The sequence below is a fragment of the Empidonax traillii genome, unplaced genomic scaffold, assembly GCF_003031625.1.
Source record: "Empidonax traillii isolate 1590-97213 ecotype Southwest subspecies unplaced genomic scaffold, ASM303162v1 scaffold560:size1140492, whole genome shotgun sequence".
NCBI classification, from domain to species: Eukaryota; Metazoa; Chordata; class Aves; order Passeriformes; family Tyrannidae; genus Empidonax; species Empidonax traillii.
In genome coordinates this window covers 169,226-191,974 of record NW_020955753.1, presented here as the reverse complement: position 1 = coordinate 191,974, position 22,749 = coordinate 169,226, and the positions used below count along the sequence as shown (strand labels likewise).

Here is a 22,749-nt window from a genome sequence, read left to right as displayed (position 1 = left end):
AAAAATTGAGTCTGAGAGATCGCTCATACTACTGCAGGTAGTGAACTACTCTCAGAGTGTTAAGACAACTTGTTGGCATGTGCCATTTCCTTGAATACACAGAACTGAAGACCAAGCACTTGTCTGCTCACAAAGTTGTATCATGAGGTGGGCAGATGCAGCTGTGAACAGGTGTTAACTTTTTGTGTGGACACAGTTGTACTGTCTCAATTTGGTAGCTTCACCCAAGAGAGGAGGAGTACTGTGTACTCTGGGTTTTGGTACCCTTCTCTACATATTAAAGAGTTTAAATATGGTGGCAATTTCAGCTAAAAGACATCTTCATCAACATTGTTTCAAACTATGTAGTCAAAGTCAAAGAAAGGGAGAATACAATATGATGGGGTTGATATAAAGCAATATAAGGCTGGACTGAGCACTCTACAGAAATAAGGCAATAAGTTGTAGTTAAGGAGTTGGAAAAAATTACAGTAGCAGGTCTCTGTTGGGATACCTTCATAAAACTGGAAACTGCGTTAGGCAAATGAATAAATAACAAAATATTGAGAAATACTTAGTATCAGAGTAGAGCAGCCTTTAAGTGAGTGAGTACTTTCCCCTCTGGAGAGCTTAAAGTCATATCTGAGATCTGACCCTTATAATAATACAACAACTGAAAATTTTCTACCTTGAAACTGCTCATCACAGCATCTTTTTCCTAAGGGCCTGCCTGCCTAGAATGGAGCAGGGAGGTGAGTGTTAGCATCAAACCCACTTAAGATATTTTCAGAGGAAGGCATAGGATAAAGCATTTCAGAAAAAAAAATCATTTCTCATTTTTAACAGGTATAGTAACAACATAATTACACCTGTGGTCCTATATAGCCAGAAACATTTCCTTTAGTTTTAAAAGAAAAGCCCGTTGGTTAATATTGATGTTATCCTCCTAAGCACCCATTTTGTAACCTGCATTCATCCTTCTCTTAAGCCCAATGTTTGTTGCTGCTCATCTTGTCTTTGCTGTGCTAAATCCATAAAGCATGCCATGCAAATATCAAGTCTATTCATCTTTCTAGAAGACTTTATAATAAAAAGAATTAGCACCAAGCATAGCAACTCCTAATGAACATGACAGAGAGGAGAAATAATATAAAATAAAATATGGCAATATTTTAAATTAGATTTGTTTTGGAGAGTGGGGGAAATGACCTGAAACTTATTTAACTCAATTAAAGATCCTGAGGAAAGCAATATAAGGAATTATATAAAATAAAAAATAACCAGTCTTATCTGCAACACAGATGCCATTTAAAAGCAATCAAACATGCTCTGGGTGAGCATGTTTTGCAAATGCATGGTCTCACAATGGGTCATTATAAAGCTTACAGCTTTGATGCAAGAAGGAGCTGGGTTAAGATGAAATTGGATAGGAAAACTGGTTCTGAAGAGGAGGAGCTGTGTGGGAAGCGCTTGAATTGCATCTCCAGGAGGCCATACACCAGCATTTCTAAAACAAAACATTTCCGTTTAAAATCATTTGATCAGTTAATATTAAAGCGTAAGAAAAAAAAAAAAAGAAAAAAAAGTGAGACTGGAGAAATAAGTGCTTATCTTCCTCCTTTTTTCATGGGATTTTACATATAGGATTACAAAGGCCATTTTCCAAGAAGTTATCATCATGCAATAGAATTAGGTCAGAACTGTCAAGCTGGGATGCTCAGCCTGAGCCCTCTTTTCTTTGTACCTGCCAGATAAAAGCAGTGGACAATGGCCGGCCCCAAAAATCTTCAACTGCTCGTCTCCATATTGAGTGGATAAAAAAACCTGCGCCCTCACCCATGCCCCTGACTTTTGATGAACCCTTTTACAACTTCACCATCATGGAAAGTGATAAAGTGACAGAGATTGTCGGGGTGGTCTCAGTGCAGCCATCTAACATCCCTCTCTGGTTTGATATTGTCGGTAAGTTGGGAGCCAGTGGTGCGAGGAGGATGCTTCAGAAGTAAAGCATGTGGACGTGTGGTTTTGAGAGCAAGAAAACTAACCATGAAATGGTCCCCCCCAATTAAATCCACTTTTGTAATGGTGAAATGAAAATGCTATTTTAATATAGTGATAACAATAATAATATTATTCCTGCTTTTGTTATGACTTCTTAGCTAAGCTGAAAAAAGAGCGCTGTATGGCTGAATTGTTTTTTTTTCATACTATGTTATTTACTGCAATCTTAATGTTGTCTGTCATTTAAATTCTATTGTCATACTTTGCTAATCTCATTTCTAAATGTATTTATGGTACTTAGACTTGCTGTCCCTCATTTCTCTCTTTCTTCACCTTTTTTTCTGCATTCTGTTCTTTTTTTTCTGCTTCCGACTGCCCTGCTTCAAGGTGGCAAGCATGCTCGAGAGATGTTCTATATTCTACAGACAGCTTGTGGGCAGAACTGTTCAACAGAAGGTACCCTTAGTGCAAACACATTTGCTAAAATACAACTATCCAGGCTGCCTTTTATTTTTGCAAGTTTTTTGAGACAATTTATATTACATCTTTCATAAGTGCCTGTGACAGGATGTGATGCGACACATGGTTGTGCTGCGTTTCTTTCTATGACAGCTTTTACCATATTTGTGTCCAATTATTATCATTTTATTCACGGATTTTCCACAGTTTATCACAAATAATTAATTCAAACTTTTCACAGTCCAGTGCCATCCATTTAACTGTGAAACAGAATGGAATGCCTCAACATATGGGTTACAAATGGAACCACCAAAAGTTTGTCTTGAATGCAAGCTGAAACGGAGAAATGTGTTTTGATGTGAGATTTCAAGCACAAAATTGCCTTACATCAAATTCCTTATAAAAATAGGAAGGGATAAATATCCTTAGCAAAATAGAGGGGAAGCCATAAAACTCTTAAAATCACAGGGAAATGCCACTAGCTGCCAAAACGACAAGGAGTAAAGGGTCTCGGTTGCAGCAGAGAAATGTGAGTCAATGTTCCTAGGCATTTCTTTCCCACTTCTGCTGCTAATTTGGTTGTGCCATTTAAAGTAACTCATTTAACATCTCCAAAGTGAGAATTTCCCCTGCTAAATGACTTTACCTCTTAATATTTGCAGATGCTTGTATGTAATGTTTGTATACCCTTAGATGTAAAAGAGCGCCTGTGCACAAAGTGATATTATTTAAATGTATTTAAAGCAAATACTATATGAAAGATTAGAGAAACAAAAAGCCTTTGCTACAGATTTAGTGGAAAGCGTGCATCAGCAGTCTTGATTTACAGGGATTGAGCATGACTCTCATTTCAGCAGAGCTATTTGCAAATGGGTTTAGCCAACAGGAAGGACAGGGACCACAAGAGAAAGGGTCTGTCAGAGTTGTTTTCATCCGCCCTTTGTAGCCAATTTGTGCAGATGAAAGACAGAAGCAGCAACATTTCCTCTTTGAATTTGTACCACGGTTTCTGATGTGCCAGCCATATTAAAATTAAACCCAAAGCTATTATTGTGTTCTAGGGTTCCTGCTAGTCCCTGGGGAAAGACAGCATATGTTTCCTACAGTTTTCCTTCCATTCCCTCGGTTGCTTCAGTACACTACATGCAGTTTGTTATCTAGTGTTTACATTTCCATTCCCTTCTCACTAACCCTAATTTTCATCCCAGGAGAAATACATCTTTTTTGATGTCATTGACACCTTTTTTCCTATTGGAACCTTTTGCTAGACTCCTTTTGGTCCTTTCCATGGCAACTTCACCAACTCTCATTAAAATGCTGCATCTGTTAAGTCCTCAGAGAAGCCCCTCCTCTACCCCTGCATTCTTTTACATTATTAGTCACTTGCAATCAGGCAACACCTAATAGTAATAATAATATTTCATTTTTGCCTAACAAACAGAGATTATAGGGAGAACATTATAAAATTTAAACCTTAAATTTGTCATTTAATAGGAATAGCCAACAGTCCTGGACATGCAGAAGGGCTTGTTGTTCCAGACACTTGGCATACAATGTGCGAAGACAAAATTGACCCTGAGAATTTTACAGAGCAGAACACTGTGTATTTAGATTATCTCTGCTGCCACTAGTTAGTGTCAGTATCAAAAACCACTTTTTCTTATTGTTCCTCAGTATCAACATGTGTGTGTGCGTGTGGGAAATGGTGACACTTTCCTTTTTGGGGAACAAATGCTCTATTTCTGAAAAGCCCAATGAAAGACCAGGGACATTAGTAGAATTTAATTGTCATGTATGGAAAGCTATATGGGACTGCTGATGCAAGAGATGGTTTCTGTGCTACTGTAAAATCTAGACCTGATCCTGCTCCATCTGATATTTTGTGATTCAGAACCTCTGTGCACAGTTCACCGTAATGTCAACAAAAACCCTGAAGGCTTTTGTAGAGGCATGGTTTAATATAGAGTTTGCAGCTTGACCTTTATCTTTATGACCTTTTCAAACTAAATGGGCATTGGAATTCCAGAGGATCTCTTTTTTAATGTATAACATGCACCTTCTCCCAGCTAAAGAAAAAGAGGAGGGTGGGCAGATGAAGATTGGCTATATAGTATTCTGTCTGCCTAACTTTGCACCGAAATTATATACACTTTAAGTAACTGTTTAAGTTTTTGAGTTAATCAGCTCCAAGAGAGAAAGATGCCTTGTAGGCAGGGAGGTCATCTTCCCTTTGTGGACTAGAGAGGGACAGGATGCTTAGCTTTTTGTTTGTTTGTTTTTGTTAGTTTAATTGGCAATAGTTGAGATGTCATACCGGTTTTCTGTTTTCAGATTGCATTCAACGCCATTCTCAGTTCATGCAAATCCCACAATGTGAAAGCCATAAACATAGGTTGTTTCAGTTGTGTTAAATTTATTGTCATTTATGAGAGACTAATTTTCAATGGGAACTCCAAGATAAGTCAGAGACCTTTATTTCTCCCATGTAAATTGATCCTTTTCTGTCTTTCCCTTTGTTAGTGGTGGGAATGGTGTGATGACTACTTTGACATTGGAGCTAGGCTGCATGGTGCTGGTTTTTGCTTAAGTAGCATGTTGCACAACATCTCTCTGGTTTTCCAAACAGTCCTCCCTTTATCTTTCGTTCTTCCCCCAACCTGTGCCTTTGTAAGGGCAGCCAAACTTTGAAAGCACATCAGAACTTTTTACCAAGGGTGCTTAAATGGCAATAATTTTAATATCTTTTAATTTTAGTTAATTGTCCATTTAATTCACAGTGCTGCAAATTGTCATTAATGTCAAAAACATGTTGCTCCCTAGTTTCCTTTGAATAATCCTCTGCAAGAAGTATCTAAAATACCTTTCTGCTTTCTTTTCTGCTTTTTATGCCCTTGCTTTCAGCTTCTTAGCAGCAAACTCAAGGCTTTGATTCTCTTTACAGTAGTTTTATCTGAAAATTCAGTCCACATTACTTTCTTCTTAGCATGATATAGCACATAGAAGAATAATATTTGCATGTCATATTACTAATATTTACTGTGATTAACAAAATCGGTAGATGAATTTTTTTTTTCTTGAGGCAGTTATTAAGTTTATTACATCTTCTTTGAAAACAAAAGAAATGAAAATTTTGGCTTTGCTGATTTTTCTGAAAATCCTAGAGGTACTTCAGACTCACTTCTGATTTCCGGGTGAATTAGTTTTCTGTGTTTTTGCTCTAATTCTCTGCTCTGAGCAATGTGAGAATTGTAACAATTGGCACAGTTTGTCATCACTGTTCTTGCTCTTAGCTTACTTTGGGACAAGACAAGTAAGAATCTTCTCTGGCCTGAGAAAATGTGGTTTAGGTGACTATTCTCTAAATTAGATCATCTCCTGCATTTCCCTTCTTGTCCACTTGTCCACTGTGGCATGGTAGGCCAAATGAGACTTCTGTGAGGATCTCAGTATATCCTGGCTCTATTAAGTTTTAACATAAAGTATGTATGTTGTTTGCTATCTACCAATGAAGGAAGACTCTTGCTAGGTTTTAGCTTGTATTTGATTTGGGGATGTCCTTCAGAGTTCAGTGTGATCAATCTTTGCATCTAAGACTGAACAAGTCATTCTCCACAGTCATCAGATATGTCTGAGATTTGTATTCAGTCCCACTCTTCTGGATCATTCCACTGGAAAAGATGGAAAAAAGTCCTCACATGGGACTCATTTTTTCACAAGTCCTCCATGTTTTCTTCTCAGAGGAGAAAATAATTTCTCACAATAGCATGATCCCATCTTCAACTGCATATCAGGAGCTGATAGAAATATAGGGAGGCTCAGCATCTTCCCATTAATGAACCACATTTAAGAAAAGTACTACCAAAAAAATTAATTAATAGAGCAAAATACAGTATAGGCAGAATATGTTTGAAAATTAAAAAGTCTCAGCATTGAAATTTGAAAGGACTGAGATGCAGAGCCCACATTCTGTGGTAATGTGGGATCTGCATTTTATCTTGCCGTAGGAAAATTCTCTAGCTGACCTCTAGAAACCCCTTCTAACAGGTCAGGACATTTTCCTTGGCCTGTCCATTGCACCTCTCTTGTTAGTTTTGCAAGGTGCAGTGGTTTGGGGATTTTTAGATATCTTTTTATTAAAAAGGAAAATTAGTTCTTTACAAAGCACATGGGACTTTTGTCAGAAGAAAAAATATGCTCACAGTGACTATGAAGCCAAGAAATAAGCTAAGAACGCAGGTAACACTCCAGACTCAGCCAGAAAATATAAGCACCTGTATACCAAGAACACAAGCTATAGTCTGTTGGCTCAGAGCTGTCTCGGCTCAATTTTAAGAGCTCTCCTTCTTAAGTGTCCTACACTATCAGTTAAATTGAAAATTGCATCTGCTCTGGAAATCTGTAGTGAGGGCCAGCTAATAAGATCTTTTGTACCTGGGGCTGTTTCTACAGCTGTCTGGATAAAAGCTAGAATTGGAAAATGCAATGTTATGCTTTCACATAACATAAACAATTACTAGTTCTAAAAATTTATTACTTTAGGTGTCCAAAGTGTAGACATAACTATCTGTGCTAGGTGACTTCGGGTATCTTAAGAGTCAATTAGAGAGAAAAAGTGCTTTCTGCGTGAATTTTTATCATCCCACCATGATAAGTCTTCTCATCCAAAGATGGCATTGCAAGTAGATGTGGACTTTTCATGAAGCCCTACTCTAATGACTTCAGTCTAATCAGGGTGTATTAAGGGAAGTCTTTAATCTGTATTGAAGATATATCAGCATTACATTTTAACCTGCAATGATATTACAGACAACAGCTAATCCAAATCTCTCTGGGGTTACTCAGTGTTAAAATGCTTTCCCAGGACATCCTGTCTAGCAAACTTGCCAGTTCCATCATCTTACTTTCTTTGTCACTGATTTTCCAAAAGTGCCTGAGGAACTCTCAATGTATTATCTTCATTTGAAATATTTCTTTCCTAATGCAATTGCAGGCACATTAGCAAAGACAACTTCTACATGTTGTGTATCTGAAAGCAGGGTTTAGTGGACAATGAGAAGGAAAGCATGTGCCATGGAAAATGGAATAAGTAATGAATATTCACATTAATGAAACTGAGCAGCTGAACAAAATGCCATCATCTTTAACTGTCTTTCATCCAAAGATTGTGATCAAAGAAAATGTTAAATGGCCAATAGTAAAACTGGAAAAATTGATACTGTGGGAGCTTATGGCACTGCAGATGAGCTCACTTCAAAAGAGTGGTGGAGACACGGCAGCACGCTTTTCAAAAACCAGCCTCAAGTACCCCAAAGCCAACACCTTCTCAGCCGTCACCTCCCAGGGGCTCAGCCCTTCAACCTCAATGTGGGCAGCTTTGGAAGGAAGTGGTTTTTGGTTTCCCAGCTGCAAGGGTTTTTAAGAGAAGATTCCTGTTTGTTTTTACAGAAGAACATTACCTGTCTCTTCATGCAACTCCAGCACCCACCTGTATTTCAAGGATAATTGTGATGGATGTTTCTGTGGGTGCTTCATAGTAGGCCTTGCATAGACTTAACACATCCGAGGACCTATTTTGAGTGTATATGAAAGCTGAGGAGCAGTACAAACTTCCTCCAGACTGCCTCTAATACTGCAGATGAGAGGCAGGACCCAGTATCTCAGACATTATTCCCAGAAGTTCAGCCGTCTGCATGGTTCTTCATCCAGCCATGGTCTGTTAAAATGTACCGTACTGAATTATGAATAAATCAGGGTTTCTCTCCAAAATAGATTGTAATAACAAATCTCACAGCAGGATGCTCTCTGATCCATCTCTGCTTCAGTGTTTGATGCACTTTCTGCCTTGTTTAATAGAAAACAATTCAATGTAAAATGAAGTGCATTGTCTGGGGTGGCTGGCAACCAAGATTCATTTGTCACTAGACTGTTTTGAAAGATGTGAAAAATGTATAAAAAACTCACATGATGGATTCAATTCTTATGTTAGGGTAAGAATATACTTCCCATAATGAAAACAGCTTGAAGAAGTTGGTGCATTTGCAATAGACTGTGAAACCAGCTCTGAGCCAACAGATGTTTAAAACATCTATTACTAATCCCTCCGTGTTACTTTTTGGAAATTTTGAAGGCAGGGGTTTTTTTTGGAAGTGTAAGCCAGATGATAGCATATAATTTTTGATTGCTTGTTAAGATGGTTATTAAGCAGTATTGAAGTATAGACTTCCACTTTGTTTTCATGGTTATCAGTATGAAACATTCTCTTTGTAAAGAGCCTACTGTCCCAAGGCTAGCTTCATTTCAACAGAGATTTCTTTGCATGAATCTCAAACTCTTTTCTTCAAAGGAGGTTTTCATGGTGCAATTTTTCTCAAGTAAATCAATTTAAAACATTAATTGGGAGAGAAACTTTCTTCTAGACTAACTTTTTTTTCTCTTTTTTAAAGAACACTGAAGATACAATCAACGTCCAAACACCTTGCTATTGCTTAAATGTCAAGGGCAATTATATATATTACATATTACATATATTATATATTATATATATTATATATTATATATATATATTATATATTATATATATATAAATTGAGAAAAACCATTAAATTTGGGCTTGCAGAAGGAGAGTAGGAAATAAGCAATGTCTCTGTCCATCATGAATCATAGCAGATCCAGTGTCAGTGTTTTTGTGGAGAACCATAACTGCATCTGTTAGGCTTAGATCTGTATATATGTATATACATACATTCAAATTAGGGAACTCTGTTGGCATATCTGAAACTACCACATTTGGATCATTTCAGTGGGCACAAGTTCCCACATTCTGCCTTTCCTCTGAAGTGGTTACCTGCACTCTTATTCCTCCTCCCTCTTTCTTCTCCCAATGCCTGAATTGCTTCCAAGGCAAATACAGAGAAGTGCTTCTTCCAGCTTACCCTTTCTTTGCAATAGCCTGTACAAGAGGTAGTAGTGAGGAATTTAAGGAATTTGGAGGCTGTAATTTTGCTGTGATTCCTCCTCGTCTTCAGCTTGCCAAAACCTTTTTCCTCTCACTAAATTCATGACTGCTTCTGAGAATAATGCCACTTTTTGGTCAGCAAACCTTGCAGATGGGAGAGTAGGAGAGACCCTCCTCTTCTCTTCTCTTCTCTGTCCCCAGCTGTAAAATGAGAGCCATTTTGTGGTAATACCAGCCATTCATGTATATATCTCTATATATATTGCATCAGAGAAAAGTCAATGGAATGAGTGTTTTTCTACCTATGGACCTCATCTCGAGATCTGAGAAGCTTACATAAGTTTTATAGCCAGTGTGGTTTGAAAGGCTTTTCCTCTTTGTAGAACTGGGTTGTCAGGAAACGTAGCTAGTGATACTGCATTTGCTGTGTGATAAATATACCTTAAGAGTTCGTTTGTCAGCAGTGTTGTGTTTCACCTTTCCATGTCCCCAGCTTCCTAAAATTTCAGACTGAACTAATAATAAATTACACTTTATAGATGAGTAAGAAACAGCTTAGCAGCAGGGAGTGTGTGCTTTGCTTTTGAAAATAATGAGTGGTTCTAATTTATAAACTATAACTGTGGGTGAGAAATCTTGTACTCTTCAATCTCAAATTATTTATAGCTTTTTTTTCCTTTCTAATAGAATTTTTTTTTTATCTTTCACCTGAGACTCAGGAGTTTTCCCACTGCTGCATCATTAAGTGTGTAACAGGAAAAGGGGATGTTAGAACATTGCTTTGTAAAGGGTTTTTTATGGAAAGGAATTTAGGATGTGTATCCTGTCAGATCTATTGAATAATTCCTAAAAGACTAGTAAAATTTGACCTTTGCTGCCATTAATTATCATTTTCCTTGATATTAACTTAACAGATCTCTATTTGCATTTTAAAAATTGATTATAAATGCGATTTTCAAAAACTCTGATGATGGTCTTTGCACCCAGAAGCATCAGTGAGAATTTCCTGAAAATAAAATTTGTAGAATAAAACCCTCTTGAATGATTTTTATACAAAAAAGATAATTTTTTCTTGTTCATTATCCAAACTACCATCTTATGGGCTTATGGACATTTGATTCTTTTTATAGGCTCAGCTACAGTTTACTTAAATATACTGTTAGATTTCTTTTTTTTTTTTTTTTGGCAATGCATTTTAATGATCTCTGCGTTCCGGTATACAAACTGTGCTTTGAAATATAAATGAGTTATGAACAAAGAAGTATCACTAGATATACTGTGTATGCTAAGGCAAGACGTTAAGATGGATGCCAGTAAAGAGATATGTCCACTTTTCAATGGAAATTTTCCAGAGATGGCTAATCTGATTGTATTTTTGTGCAACAATTAGGAGGGAATTACGATAGTTCTTTCGACGCGGAGAAGGGAGCGGGCACTATTGTCATTGCAAAGCCCTTGGATGCGGAACAGAGGTCAATGTATAATATGACTGTGGAGGTCACCGATGGAACAAACATTGCCACAACTCAGGTAGAATATCACATTCCTTTCTTGGCAAATTATTCATTTCTGAGTGGAATGTATATGCTATAAAAATTAATAATTTTTCCATTCAAGTAAAACCTCATCCTTTGAGACCACTGATAACTAATGGAGGGGATATTTTTCAGAGCCTTTCCATCTGGCTGCAAAGAATTGGCTGTTGAATGTTTCAAAGCGTTATTTCTCCTTTTGTTCTCTTCATGCTCACATTAAAGTAATTTGCCTTCCTCCAGCTGAGGGAGTCCCTATCACAGGCGGCAAAGCATAGATTTTGACAATTGTGTCACCCCATAATGGTCCAAAATACAATAGTGCTTCTGCGGTGTTGGGGAATATTGCTATTGATTGTATAAATGGAGTTTATACCTCTCATCCTCCCAAGACTCAAATGTGGGACACAGGATCAATTGTTCAGAGAAGAAATTGTTCAGAGGCGAAACTTAAAATTCAAAGGATCTCTCCTTTAGTGTCACTGGCTGCAATTACATTGTCTTCTGAAAAACAGCCCCACTGAACCTTTTAAAACCAAGCTTGCTTATCAGGCTCAGTGCCTTTCATCAATTAAAAAGTCACGTCAGATAAACTTGAAGGGTTGGGGTAACGCTGGTTCTGACACATCCTTGATGGAGAGACCCTGACACAGTGTCTGGGTATCTGTTCAGTGGAAACCAGTCTGGAGTTGGGCCATGGTCAGGGCCGTGGCAGAGGGACAGGGACTCTAAGGTCCAGATGACACCAAGGAGATTTCAAACAGCAAAATCATTCCATATGAGTTGGAGTTGTGGGATATGGATTTATAAGGACCTGGAATTCTACATCTGAGTTACTGCTCAAGTGCATATGAAAAAATTAGGTTTGTGATGTTCTTTGCTTCTTTATAATGCAGAAGGAAGGCCTGAACATTTTTAATATTTACATATATGCATGCACACACAGATGCCTTTGTTTTACCTTGCCTTTTTGTTGAAATATTTCACATGTAAATCTGCACTCACTGAGGCAGAGCACCAGCTTTCCTAAGAGATTGTTAAATCATTGACTGCTTTCTCAATGATTTCCTGTTTATAACCAGCCCTAAAATATCTGATAATTTCTCCTGATAATCCTCCCTTGGTAGGAAAACAGCAGTTGATAGTAAGTTAGGTGATGGGAAATCCACTGTTTTCCATTTCAGAGTTAATTGCATCTATGCTAAAAACATCCCTTATTTTAAGCTTGATTGTATCTGGCCGTATTCCCTGTTATGCCTTTCTCTGCTCAATTAAAGAACTCCTTAAAAAACACTATTTTCTCCCCAGGAAGCATTTACTCACAATGCTCAAATCCCCTCCCAGTCTTCTGGTAGACAAATGAAGGAGAATGACTGACCTCTTTTTGTTCCCTTTCCAAAAGGCATTTTCTTCAACTCTTGAGTAATTTTTTTGTTATTCTTTGTTTTTTAATCTTGGCGACACTCTCAGTCCACTTTTCAGATGGTGTTGAATTCCTAACATGACCTTTTTTGTTTCTTGCAAACATTTCAGCCGAAGAAATATTAAAAAGCATAGGGAATTTCAAACACGCTGGATACAAGTAATTTCTCATGGATATTATGTTTATTGTTTCTGCTGCTTTTGATTTAATAAATTGACCCATATAACAGTCCTCAAAACCTATTTGGACGAAACCCTTACATTTTTAATTAAAACATATGGTAAAAACATATTTCAGTAAAGCTGTTGCATTCTAAAAGAAGCCTGAGCATGCTTTGTAACAGTGATGTGACCTATTTAGGAATGTAAGATTGTCATTTCAGATTGCAATAGTATAGCATTAGATAATCACTAGCGGATCCAGACCCTTCTTCCCTCCACCTCCTTTCTCAGTGTGGATACTGCTTAATTATTTAATTGTGGCCAGGATATCTGTGAATGTGTTTACTTTGGTCATCACAACAGAGACTTCAAAAGCAGCCATTATCTCAAAACTGACAGAATTATGGCCTGCCTATTTATCACTCCGTTTTACAAAACTTTCCTTCTGTATTTTTTGGCTGTACTTTGGAGCCTTTGGTTACCTTCCTCAACTTTATTTTCTTTCTGAAACAATAATTAAAAAAAAAAAAAAAAAGGTCAAACTGATAGGTTTAAGTAAAATACATCATAGAAAAAAAATAGCACCAACTGATGGTTTTCAATGGCCTTATTCTTAGTTTTGATAATAAAACACTGTAAGTATTTTGTCCCATGCACATACATGCATTTTTAACTGTAGCTGCAGGAAGATATGATAGAAACAGAACTGGGCTGAAAGCAATTATGTAAATTCATCTCCTTGTTTAACAATAAAATAGTATAAAGACCCCTTTCAAACTGTGATGGTTTATTATGAAATAGCTGATCATCCCCATGTGAAATGGAACAGTCTTGCTTTTTATTCCACCCCACCTGTTTTCCTTTATCTCCTCCCGGCCATTTGTCTGTTATATAGTTGGAGATGGTAAAATACAGCATAAAAATGCCAAAGATTTTTGTTTTGGCAACGTGATCCCTGGTATGGACTTGGGGAAGTTTCTTCAGTAGTGTTCCTGCATGCCTTAAACTCCACTAAACTGCTCACTTCCTTCATGCCTTACTGAGCACATGGTTCATTACTGTACCATGAGAGGAAGGAGATCAGTTTGATTTAAAAGTTACATCTGTTGCAATAATACTTCACTGTTGTGAAAAGAGGAAATTTAAAAAAAAAAAAAAGTTATAAACTTCCTGTGTAACGGAAAGCCTGATTGGTTTGGGCATGATCAAGGTTTCCAAAAGGAGTACAGTCTCCAAAGTGAGAACCAGAGTGCCAGGACTTGTTGAGCTGCTGCCATTTACGGTGCTGCCCGTTCAGCTGAGCCCCAGCTGTGCCAGCAGCATGGTTGGTTTAGATAGGGATGAAGGAGGGAAAGTATGAACAAATGTTGACTTGTTTGATTTATGTATTTGGAGTGTGGGTATAAAACTTCTGTCATGGGGATTAACTTCTAGGATGGCTAAGTCTCCTGACTTAGCCAGGGAGAGCTTTTGTTTTTTTCCCTTTCTTTTTCCCATGATTGCTTGAGGCCATGCTGTCATTTGTTAAAGGCTGAAGGTGTGCCTTTGCTCTAAATCCTCAGGAAGCACAATTCCTGCAGCTGCCAGGCAAGCTGTTAGCCTTGGGGAGGGGTCAGGGTTTCTGCATCCCGTATGCTAGAGAGACAGGAAAGCTTTGCACAGGATTCTTCTCCTTGCCACTGCCATCACCTCCCTTTGGGCTGCAAAGGAGTCTTTTGCCCTTGCTTGAGCAGAGAGACGACTGTCCCAGCAAGAAATGAGTGTAGTGGGACCTAGATGCCTACTTGTACCACAGTTTTGACTAACTTTGACTGTACAACGATAGAAATTCTCCTGGTCACGAGTCAGGTTTATCCCAAATCCTTCTTTTTACTGAACAATTCAAATCTTTTACATACAAGCACAAGAGAGGAATGACATTTATTTACTTATTTGTAGTACATACTGCTGAGTTTTACTAAAATACCCACAGAAGTAGAGTACAATGGGGAACAATTGAACAATCATCTAAGTTATGATAACGTTTCACTTTTATTGAGAATGTTGCCCTAGCAGATTGTTATCTCTTTTGAGAACAGCCTCCTGGAGTGATGGTATTATATGAAAAAGACAGTTTTACTTCTTGTGTGTTTTCCTACCTTCTCCTTCTTTCTCATCATCCTAACTGGTATAGCAAAGATGCTTTAAAGCATGAAGGCTGTTGCTTCCAAGATAGCAGGCAAAAAGCACCTTAGTTTCACTTACTTCAAAACCATCTCACTATTTTCCGGTAGAGTGGGCGCTCAGAGAATAGCATGCATCTCTCTCCAAAATGTTTTTGCAGATCAAAACTTAGACCTCTTATAATACCTTCAGCTAGAGCCAACCAGACTGGAAGAGCAGATGAAAAAAGTTATGCTTATTACGCCTTTCTGTCTCTCTCCCTTTGCAAGAAGTTGTGGACTTTTATTTATTCTTGTGCTGAGGATTGACCTTTAACTGTGAGTTTCAGTCTCACCCTTCAGAGAACACCTTCTCTTTATAACATTTTCTTAACAAAGAGGAGCTGATCAATCACTCTGAGTGAGGGTGGTTCTTTTAACTGAATGGTGAAAAGCTCCTCTTAGAGGAACATGGCCAAAATGTAGATAAGACATTAGGGCCTGCCAGAAACAGTTCCGGGCTGTGGATTCTCTTAGGGCAGACAAGGAGATATGAGGTTTCAATTCAGTTTTTCACTTTTGCTTAGTTGAATGTTTCCTCCAGACTAGAACTGACCCATCCTTGACTTTTTTTTCTGTCACATCCAGGAATCTCAGCGCTTCCTTGCCTGTGAAACAAAGATTTTTCTTTCTGTTTTAACATAACACAAAGGGCACAGTAAATTATAAATAACTGGCCGCTGAGGTTGGTAGGGAAACTGCATTTTTATGTTAAGGTTGGGGCTTGGGGGAGTGAACAACTTGTCAGGAAGTAGAAAATAAAGCTATGTGGTAAAACTATTGAAAGCAGTATTAAATCAAAATAGATTTCAAAACCTGTACTGAAGTGCAACCTGAGTTTAAATAATTCAGGCACTTAATAGGTTGTACTACAACATGGTGCCCAGACCAAGCAATTAGCCAACAGATTCTTCCAGCTTCAAATGTCCCTAAAGCAGCTGCTGGCATTTACCCAGTTTTCACTCAAATACATTTGTCCCTAAAGCAAATGTATTTGTTATGGGCAACATTAAAAACAGCTTTGGAGAGACTTCCTGCATTAGGTTTTGTCCTGCTTTAATTTGATTGTGTTTCTCTAGGTCTTTCACTTACCATTTTGAGTACAAAGTCTTCGCTAATGCCCTGAGTGTTACTTTGCCTAATTTGTAAGCTTGGAGGCCCATGAATCCTTTATTTGAAACTCTCTTTAACTGTGGGAAATAGGAAGTGAGCAGGGAGAAGCAAATCTTTTATAGCGAGGTGCTTGTTCAGACTATAAATTAGGCTTCACACAAAGGAAGCAGAAGGAGGCAAGCCTGCCTTTCTGAAGCCCAAGATGCACTGGAAAAGATAGGGGCTTTAAAGGAGAACCAGGCAGAGACTGCTTTGCTGCATGTTTGCTTTATGAGCGTGGAAAAAAGACTTGCAGCTAATGTTTATCAATGAAAAGTAGTTCAGTCAGTAATCTTGCACAGCCCTCTGCAAAGAGGAATCCCTACTTAGTGACAAACCAGTAGTAAACATTTCCGTTCATCTCCTTTCGGAGATGGGTTGGAAAACTTTTAAAGCCTGTTTTTGATTCTACGGCAATGGGTATTGTCACTACTAACACCCCAGGCACCTGCACAGCCATAAAGGTTATTTACGCAATACAGATCATTCTTACTGTATCTTCCATTTGGAAATAAGTATGTAGAAAGTATTAAATTACAAAGATACTGTGAGTCTTTGAGTCATTTCAGAAGTATAACACTTGATTTGGGGTGAAAGATGTGCTACCAGCTGGCTAGAGCTTAAGACTCTAGGGAGCAGAGTGATGACCCTTCTAAAGTCACTGGAAATTTGCCAGTAGTACCAAGAGTTTATGCCTAAATTTGGCATCCAGTAAATGAATTTGAGAAACTTTCCTCATATTAACAATCTGGTGGCATTCAGTTTACTCAGCTTCACATATGTTTGTAGGATCAGGTTTTCTATGAGCCTGGTGTTCATGTCAGTGTCACATTTGTCCATTATTACAGGAGAAGGTTGCCCCCTCTTTTTAAGTAACACCTTACTAGAAGTAATCCTGCTGGAGCAGGAAATCTTCATAACAAAGGTGGCATTTTATGGTGACCTAATAAAAAGTGTGTGGCTCAAAAATAAACCTAAAACACCTTCCCTTGCTTTGCTACTGCACTACTCCTGTGGCTTTGGTAAGTCACTTAACCTTGCTGCAAGGCAGTGCTTTCTGGGCAAAGTACGGGGATAATAGTCGCCTACTCCTCAAAAATGTTGTAAGGACTGAGGGACTAATATCTATTTAAAGTGGGACTTAAATTCCGTTTTATTTTACCTGATTTTGTTTCAAGTGACTCCCAAGACAGTTCAATTTTTAAGAACATTAAAGAGTTCCATTTTTGGGTTTAAGTGAGCTTGTATAATCAGTATTCCCATACATAATTTAACTTTCTTTTGTTGCAAGGAAAATCCACCCCCCTCTATTAAAGGAGAGACTGTAATGATAAAATTACATTTGAGTTTTGGGGATTTTAAGGGACAGCTGACAAAAATTAGAAATATTCTTAACTGCTTTAATAGAAGAAATTGTCATCAGTAATGACTTCTTTATTCATTAGCATCTCTGACCCCCCGCTTTTCATCTCCAAATGGAACTGGCTGTGGAAGTGCAGAGTAACTAATAAATAACGTGTATTTCAATGTGGATCACTTGACAAATCATTTAAAATACTGTTGTCTCTGGAGAGGAAGGTGCTTGCCACTTAAAAAGGCACTTGATCAGTTTTACAGTAGATGTGAAGTGAAAGAGAGAAAATAAAAAAAAATAATAAAAAAAGGGAAAGTAAGCTCTTTTCTGGAAATGATCAAAGGAATTTTAAGTGCATAGCTCCCTGCAAGTTTGATGACCACAGGAAACGAGGACCTTAATTTTTTTATCTTTTTGCCTCTCTGTGCTTTGCACTCACTCCCCAAGCACAATCATGTGTATCAGGGCATTAGCTTAGACCTTTTTCAGTGGGAAGAAATGCTGCTTTGTGAATCCACATTGTAATTTCTGTAGTCTCATAGGTTACCCTTAGTCTCTGATTCTGATCCAGTCCCACCCTGTTTAGTTTGTGCAGTCTAGTGAAGGCGTAAATCATGGAGCTGTGGCTTGCACAGTCACAGTGCAAGCTTTGGAATGGATAAACCTTTCTCTCTCCTCTGCTTTCTCAATTTGCCAGTGATCCCAAAATGCATTAGATATAATGGGAAGTGAATGCCTGCACTGGGGTGATCACACACCACACAAATAAAATAGCATGTCTCTTCTGCAGCAGTACCTTTAGGGTACATTGGTGTGCATCTGTAAGTTGTTGGGTTTTTTTTCTTCCAGAATAGCTTGAGCTTGCACACACCAATGTTAAAAACATTGTTAAAAAACAATGTTAAAAATTTAAAAAATTCACGGATGCAAGCCTGTCCGTCACACAGAAGCTTACTTGTTAAATATAGGTTGTACTGTACTAGCCACAGCAGAATCAAACACTTTTGGTATTTTCAGTCCATTTGAAAAGATTTTACTTCTTTGTTAGACTACCTAAAATGATACATGACAAAGTTTTTATCCATGAATTAAAAGAAAAAGAAATTATTTGAGTTAACAGTGCAGCAGTAAAATAATCCAGCCATGTTATAGTGGTACCTATCAAGGACTGAGGGTATCAAAACTGCTCGAGGTGATGTCTGTAAGTATTAAACACTGGTAATCAGATTATCCCCAACTTCTGTTGCTTCAGTGTCACTTCATTACACTAACAAAACTGGTTCAGCACTGGCTCTATCTCCCATTAGAGTTGAAGTCTTTAATTTTTTCCTCAGGCTTTTCCTTCACGTTAAAACTAATTTCTTCGCATATTTTTATGATGTAGGTTTGCAGTTTTGGGGTTTTTTTTCCTCAGTCAGGTCAGAAACACACCTTGATATATTATATAGCAACAATGAAAGTATAAAAAGCTAAGTAACTCTTCATCATTATTATAGGCCCAGCAGTGTGTATTTCCCCCAAAGTTTATTGCTATCTGTCCAAGATTGAAGCATAACTTAATATAGGTTAATATAGGTTTTGCCCTGCTTCACTCTGGTGTACCATAATCTGATGAAAATTGAATCATATGGAATACACAGTTGAAGTCTTATGCCATTTAAACTTACAGAGCATTTTATTTCAACTGTCTTTTAAACAGTTCCCAGGCTAGTTCATTATGACTTCTGCTTACAAGTGCTCTTATTTCTTGTGGTAATGTATTCTGCAAACCCTTCCACATGTCATGGAAATCTAAGGTTTCATTTCTCTCTGAGGCCAACATTTGTGCAATATTGCAGTAAAAGTATAGCTGTATTTTTCTTTTGTTAAGAAAGTATGGGTGAACAGGGCTTAACTAAGCAAAATAATAAAATATTTGCTTAAAAAGTTCCAAGTACTTTTCAAAGCAACAAAGAAAATATCTTGATGGCTCAAGTCCCCTATTCTAAGGGAGGAGTCCTGTGCGTGGCCTTTCCCGTGTCGTTCATTGGACTATTTCTTATTTCAAAGCCTTTGAATAAAAAGATTGTTCCATTTCACTTACTGTAAAATTAGATGTGTGCTTTCATGGGCGTATTCTGCTAAAGATCTTCTTGTTTCCAGCACTGGAAAAGAGTCAACCCTTTACATTTCAGCTTTCAGTATTACACAGTTTGTCAAGGGTTTTGCTGCCACACTGCTCAAAGCAATAATGGCATACAAAGTCTGGAAAGCGTATTTTCTCCAGGGAGTGACTTCTTCAATCGTGAAAACTACAAAATGTCATCAGAGCCAAACACCCATAACATAACTTGTGAAAGGCAAAGTTTGCAAAATAGTGATTATTATTAGTTACCAGAGTCAGCTTGTGATATACAGAAATGGGTGGAATAGGCAGCAACAGCAGCACCCTGGGCTTTCTTCCCGCTCTCCAGATTTCTTCAAGGGTTAATACCAAGGTTCTAAAGAAGACATGTAGAAAATAGCAAAGTGTTCATTCACGTTTTTAGCAGTTCTACCATGAATAAACTGCAACAGAAAGAAGGCAAATATGTGTTGGAGGGGAAAGTGAATTAGTTGACAGTAAAGAGAGCCATCACTGGCAAAGGCAAAGCAAGAATGAAACAAAAAAATAATCCTTCCCTGTCACCAGTGCCCTGAGATTACCTGTCCTTGGTGGAATTTACCTGTCCATGGTGGTATGTACTCATCTGTGTGGGGTGGGCTTCCATGCTAGTGAGCTTGTGTCACTGTTTCTAACACAATCTAAGGTGTAACAACAACTTGAAGTCTCCACTGCTGTTCTAATTTGACATTGCTAGTAAGTCCCAGTGCAGTATGTTGGGCAGAAAACAATACAGGATTCAGCTGAATCTTGTTTGTATAAAAAGCAGATTTATGTAAGATGAAAGGGATTCTTATTAAAAATGGGGGGAGAGGAAATTTCATAATAGCTCTAGAAGCCTCTTGTAACCACAGCAGTTACAAGGAAGGACAAAGCCTTTCCTATGGCCATGGCAGAAATAAGTTCCCTTTTATAGATACTGCAAATATGGACTTGTCAGGCTTGGAGTAGGTCTTACAATTAGGAACGTTTTACCTCCAAAGTCAAATCTTTTCTACCTCTTTTAATCCGAACAGTAAGCATTTAATATTAAATAATGTTTCTCAGTCCCACCATGCAGCAGCATAACATCATCAACCATCTAAAGTAAATTGCATTTGTCTAGGTGTTACTCAGTAGTCTGACTAGACTTCAATAACTTTGAATGCTTTTCTTTTATTAACTGTAGGTTCTTATCAAAGTGTTGGATAACAATGATAATGGCCCAGAATTCTCTCAGCCAAGTTATGATGTCACCATTTCAGAGGACATCCTCCCTGACACTGAAATTCTGCAAATTGAAGCTATAGACAGAGATGAGAAGCATAAGCTGAGCTACACTATTCACAGCAGCATTGATACAGTCAGCATGAGAAAATTCAGAATTGATGCCAGCACTGGGGTGCTCTATACAGCTGAGAGATTAGACCACGAAGCTCAAGATAAGCACATCCTTAATGTCATGGTAAGAATGCAATATTCACTTGGGTCAGGACACAATCACTGCTGCTTCTGGTACATACAATCTTTGCATGACCAAAGGACTCTTAGAGCAGGAAGTAGTCACTAATTTCATCTTGCCTGCCCTGCTGTGTATTTATTTTACAGTTTTTATTTCAGCTTTTTGGGAAACTTTATTGTGAATTCATTGTATAGAATGTATTATTTGCTATCTCAAAGGAGAGCAAGCAGGAAATTATTTAATCTCTTGGCATCTGGTCTTCTCCCTCAAGGTAATTTTCAGAGTTTCTGAAGTGAGGCTTAAAGTTATTTGAGAAGTTATTCGAGAAGTTATTCACAGGGAGATAACTGCTTTCTCGCCGTGGAGAATGCTACAGCCTTTCTGAATACAACACTCATTTATAGCTTACTTTTGTAGACTTATTTCAGTACATAAACTGTTGATATACAAAGTAGCTTTCTTCTATCTGCATTACCATATCTTTGGGTATGCAGAAAAAAGATAACTACCAATTTTTGCTTGGTGTGCCTAAGGTACAGAACATAAGTCTACCTGTTTTCAAGTGAAGATTGTATATTATGGAGATATGTTTTATTTTTTATTCTCTAATTAAAAAAAAAAAAGGAGAAAATTAGTGGTAGTTTAAGCATTGCTGTCCGCTATTTGCTTTAACCACTTAACACATGGAACAACTCATGGCATATTAAGTACAGGGGCATCTTGACAGGGGACCTTAGAAAGCAGAGCCTGCTGTGAGATGCAGCAAGCAGGAGCTGAGTGTGGCCTCAGCTCACAGGAGTCAAAAGCTGCAAGTCCTTTGGCGAGCAGACTAAGAAATGACTATAAACTGAATCACAAAGAGACATGGCTGACAGAGGTAATTTCCTGATGCTTGGTTTTGATCTCCACCTGATCTCCACCTCCACTCCTTTCTCTGTTTAAGATGAACCAAACTTTTGGGGATAGTGGTGGCAGCATTATCAGTGAAGCAGTGCTGAGGTATTTTGTATGGGGTTGAGACAGCTGTGATAAATTACACCTCTGTTGACACTTATCAGCACTTCATAAGGTAATTTCTAGTCTTTTTACTATTAGTGTCATCATCTTCAAAAAGGTATGTATGTATATAATAATGAAGAAGTTCATTGGCAGATATAAGCACTAGACTGACATGCCTCTACGCTGTAAACCAGGTAATGGCCAGGCACATTCATGACTATTTAGCATGTATTAAAAAAAAGTATCTCTTGCAAACCTAAACCTGAACTTAAGATGTCATGTGGTTGTCACTTCAAAAATTCATGTCATGATGGTTAATTGCCATGCATTTTTTCACAACTGAAAAAAAAGTACCTAAGCTCTTTCCTTTTCCTTTAATTTTACTGTCTACCATCTTGTGTGTGAATACATTTTAGGCTGGTTTTGGGACAAATGGATTTTTTATTACTTTGTGTTAAATAGAACTGAAGAAGTATTCACACTCAGTTGAGCGATATTTGTGAAGTTTTACTGGATTGATATCAACTTGTGTGTTATACACTTGTTCTATAGGTCCGAGATCAAGAATTCCCTTATAGAAGAAACCTGGCCAGAGTGGTTATAAATGTGGAAGACTCCAATGACCATAGTCCATATTTTACCAGTCCATTGTATGAAGCCTCAGTGTTTGAATCAGCAGCAGTTGGATCAGCAGTCTTGCAGGTTACAGCTTTGGACAAAGACAAAGGAGAAAATGCAGAGCTTATCTACACTATTGAAGCAGGTTAGAGCAGAGGCTGAAACTGAAGTGTCATGATTCATACCAAATGCCAAGCATTTGATGGTGGTCCGTCTTGACACACAAACTTTTTTGGTCTACCTTCTTCCTTATAGCTGGGCAGAAACACCTTCTCGGTTGGTTGGTTGGTTGTTTTCTTATATTTTGAAACCACTATACCCAAACCATGGC

The 22,749-nt window shown here is 37.9% G+C and overlaps 1 protein-coding gene across 8 annotated transcripts in view; it reads left to right on the top strand.

The window, feature by feature from the left end:
* The window catches only part of FAT3 (FAT atypical cadherin 3), a 412,789-nt gene that overhangs the window by 307,744 nt on the left and 82,296 nt on the right, over nucleotides 1-22,749 (top strand). For 6 of the 8 annotated variants that reach the window (XM_027897769.1, XM_027897771.1, XM_027897767.1 and 3 more), the window contains exons 6-10: nucleotides 1,731-1,941; nucleotides 2,368-2,436; nucleotides 10,785-10,924; nucleotides 20,529-20,804; nucleotides 22,353-22,563. In XM_027897769.1, coding sequence (XP_027753570.1) covers nucleotides 1,731-1,941; nucleotides 2,368-2,436; nucleotides 10,785-10,924; nucleotides 20,529-20,804; nucleotides 22,353-22,563 — 907 coding nt within the window. The remainder of the gene's footprint in view (nucleotides 1-1,730; nucleotides 1,942-2,367; nucleotides 2,437-10,784; nucleotides 10,925-20,528; nucleotides 20,805-22,352; nucleotides 22,564-22,749) is intronic. The other 2 variants (XM_027897770.1, XM_027897772.1) reach the window with 1 other exon arrangement.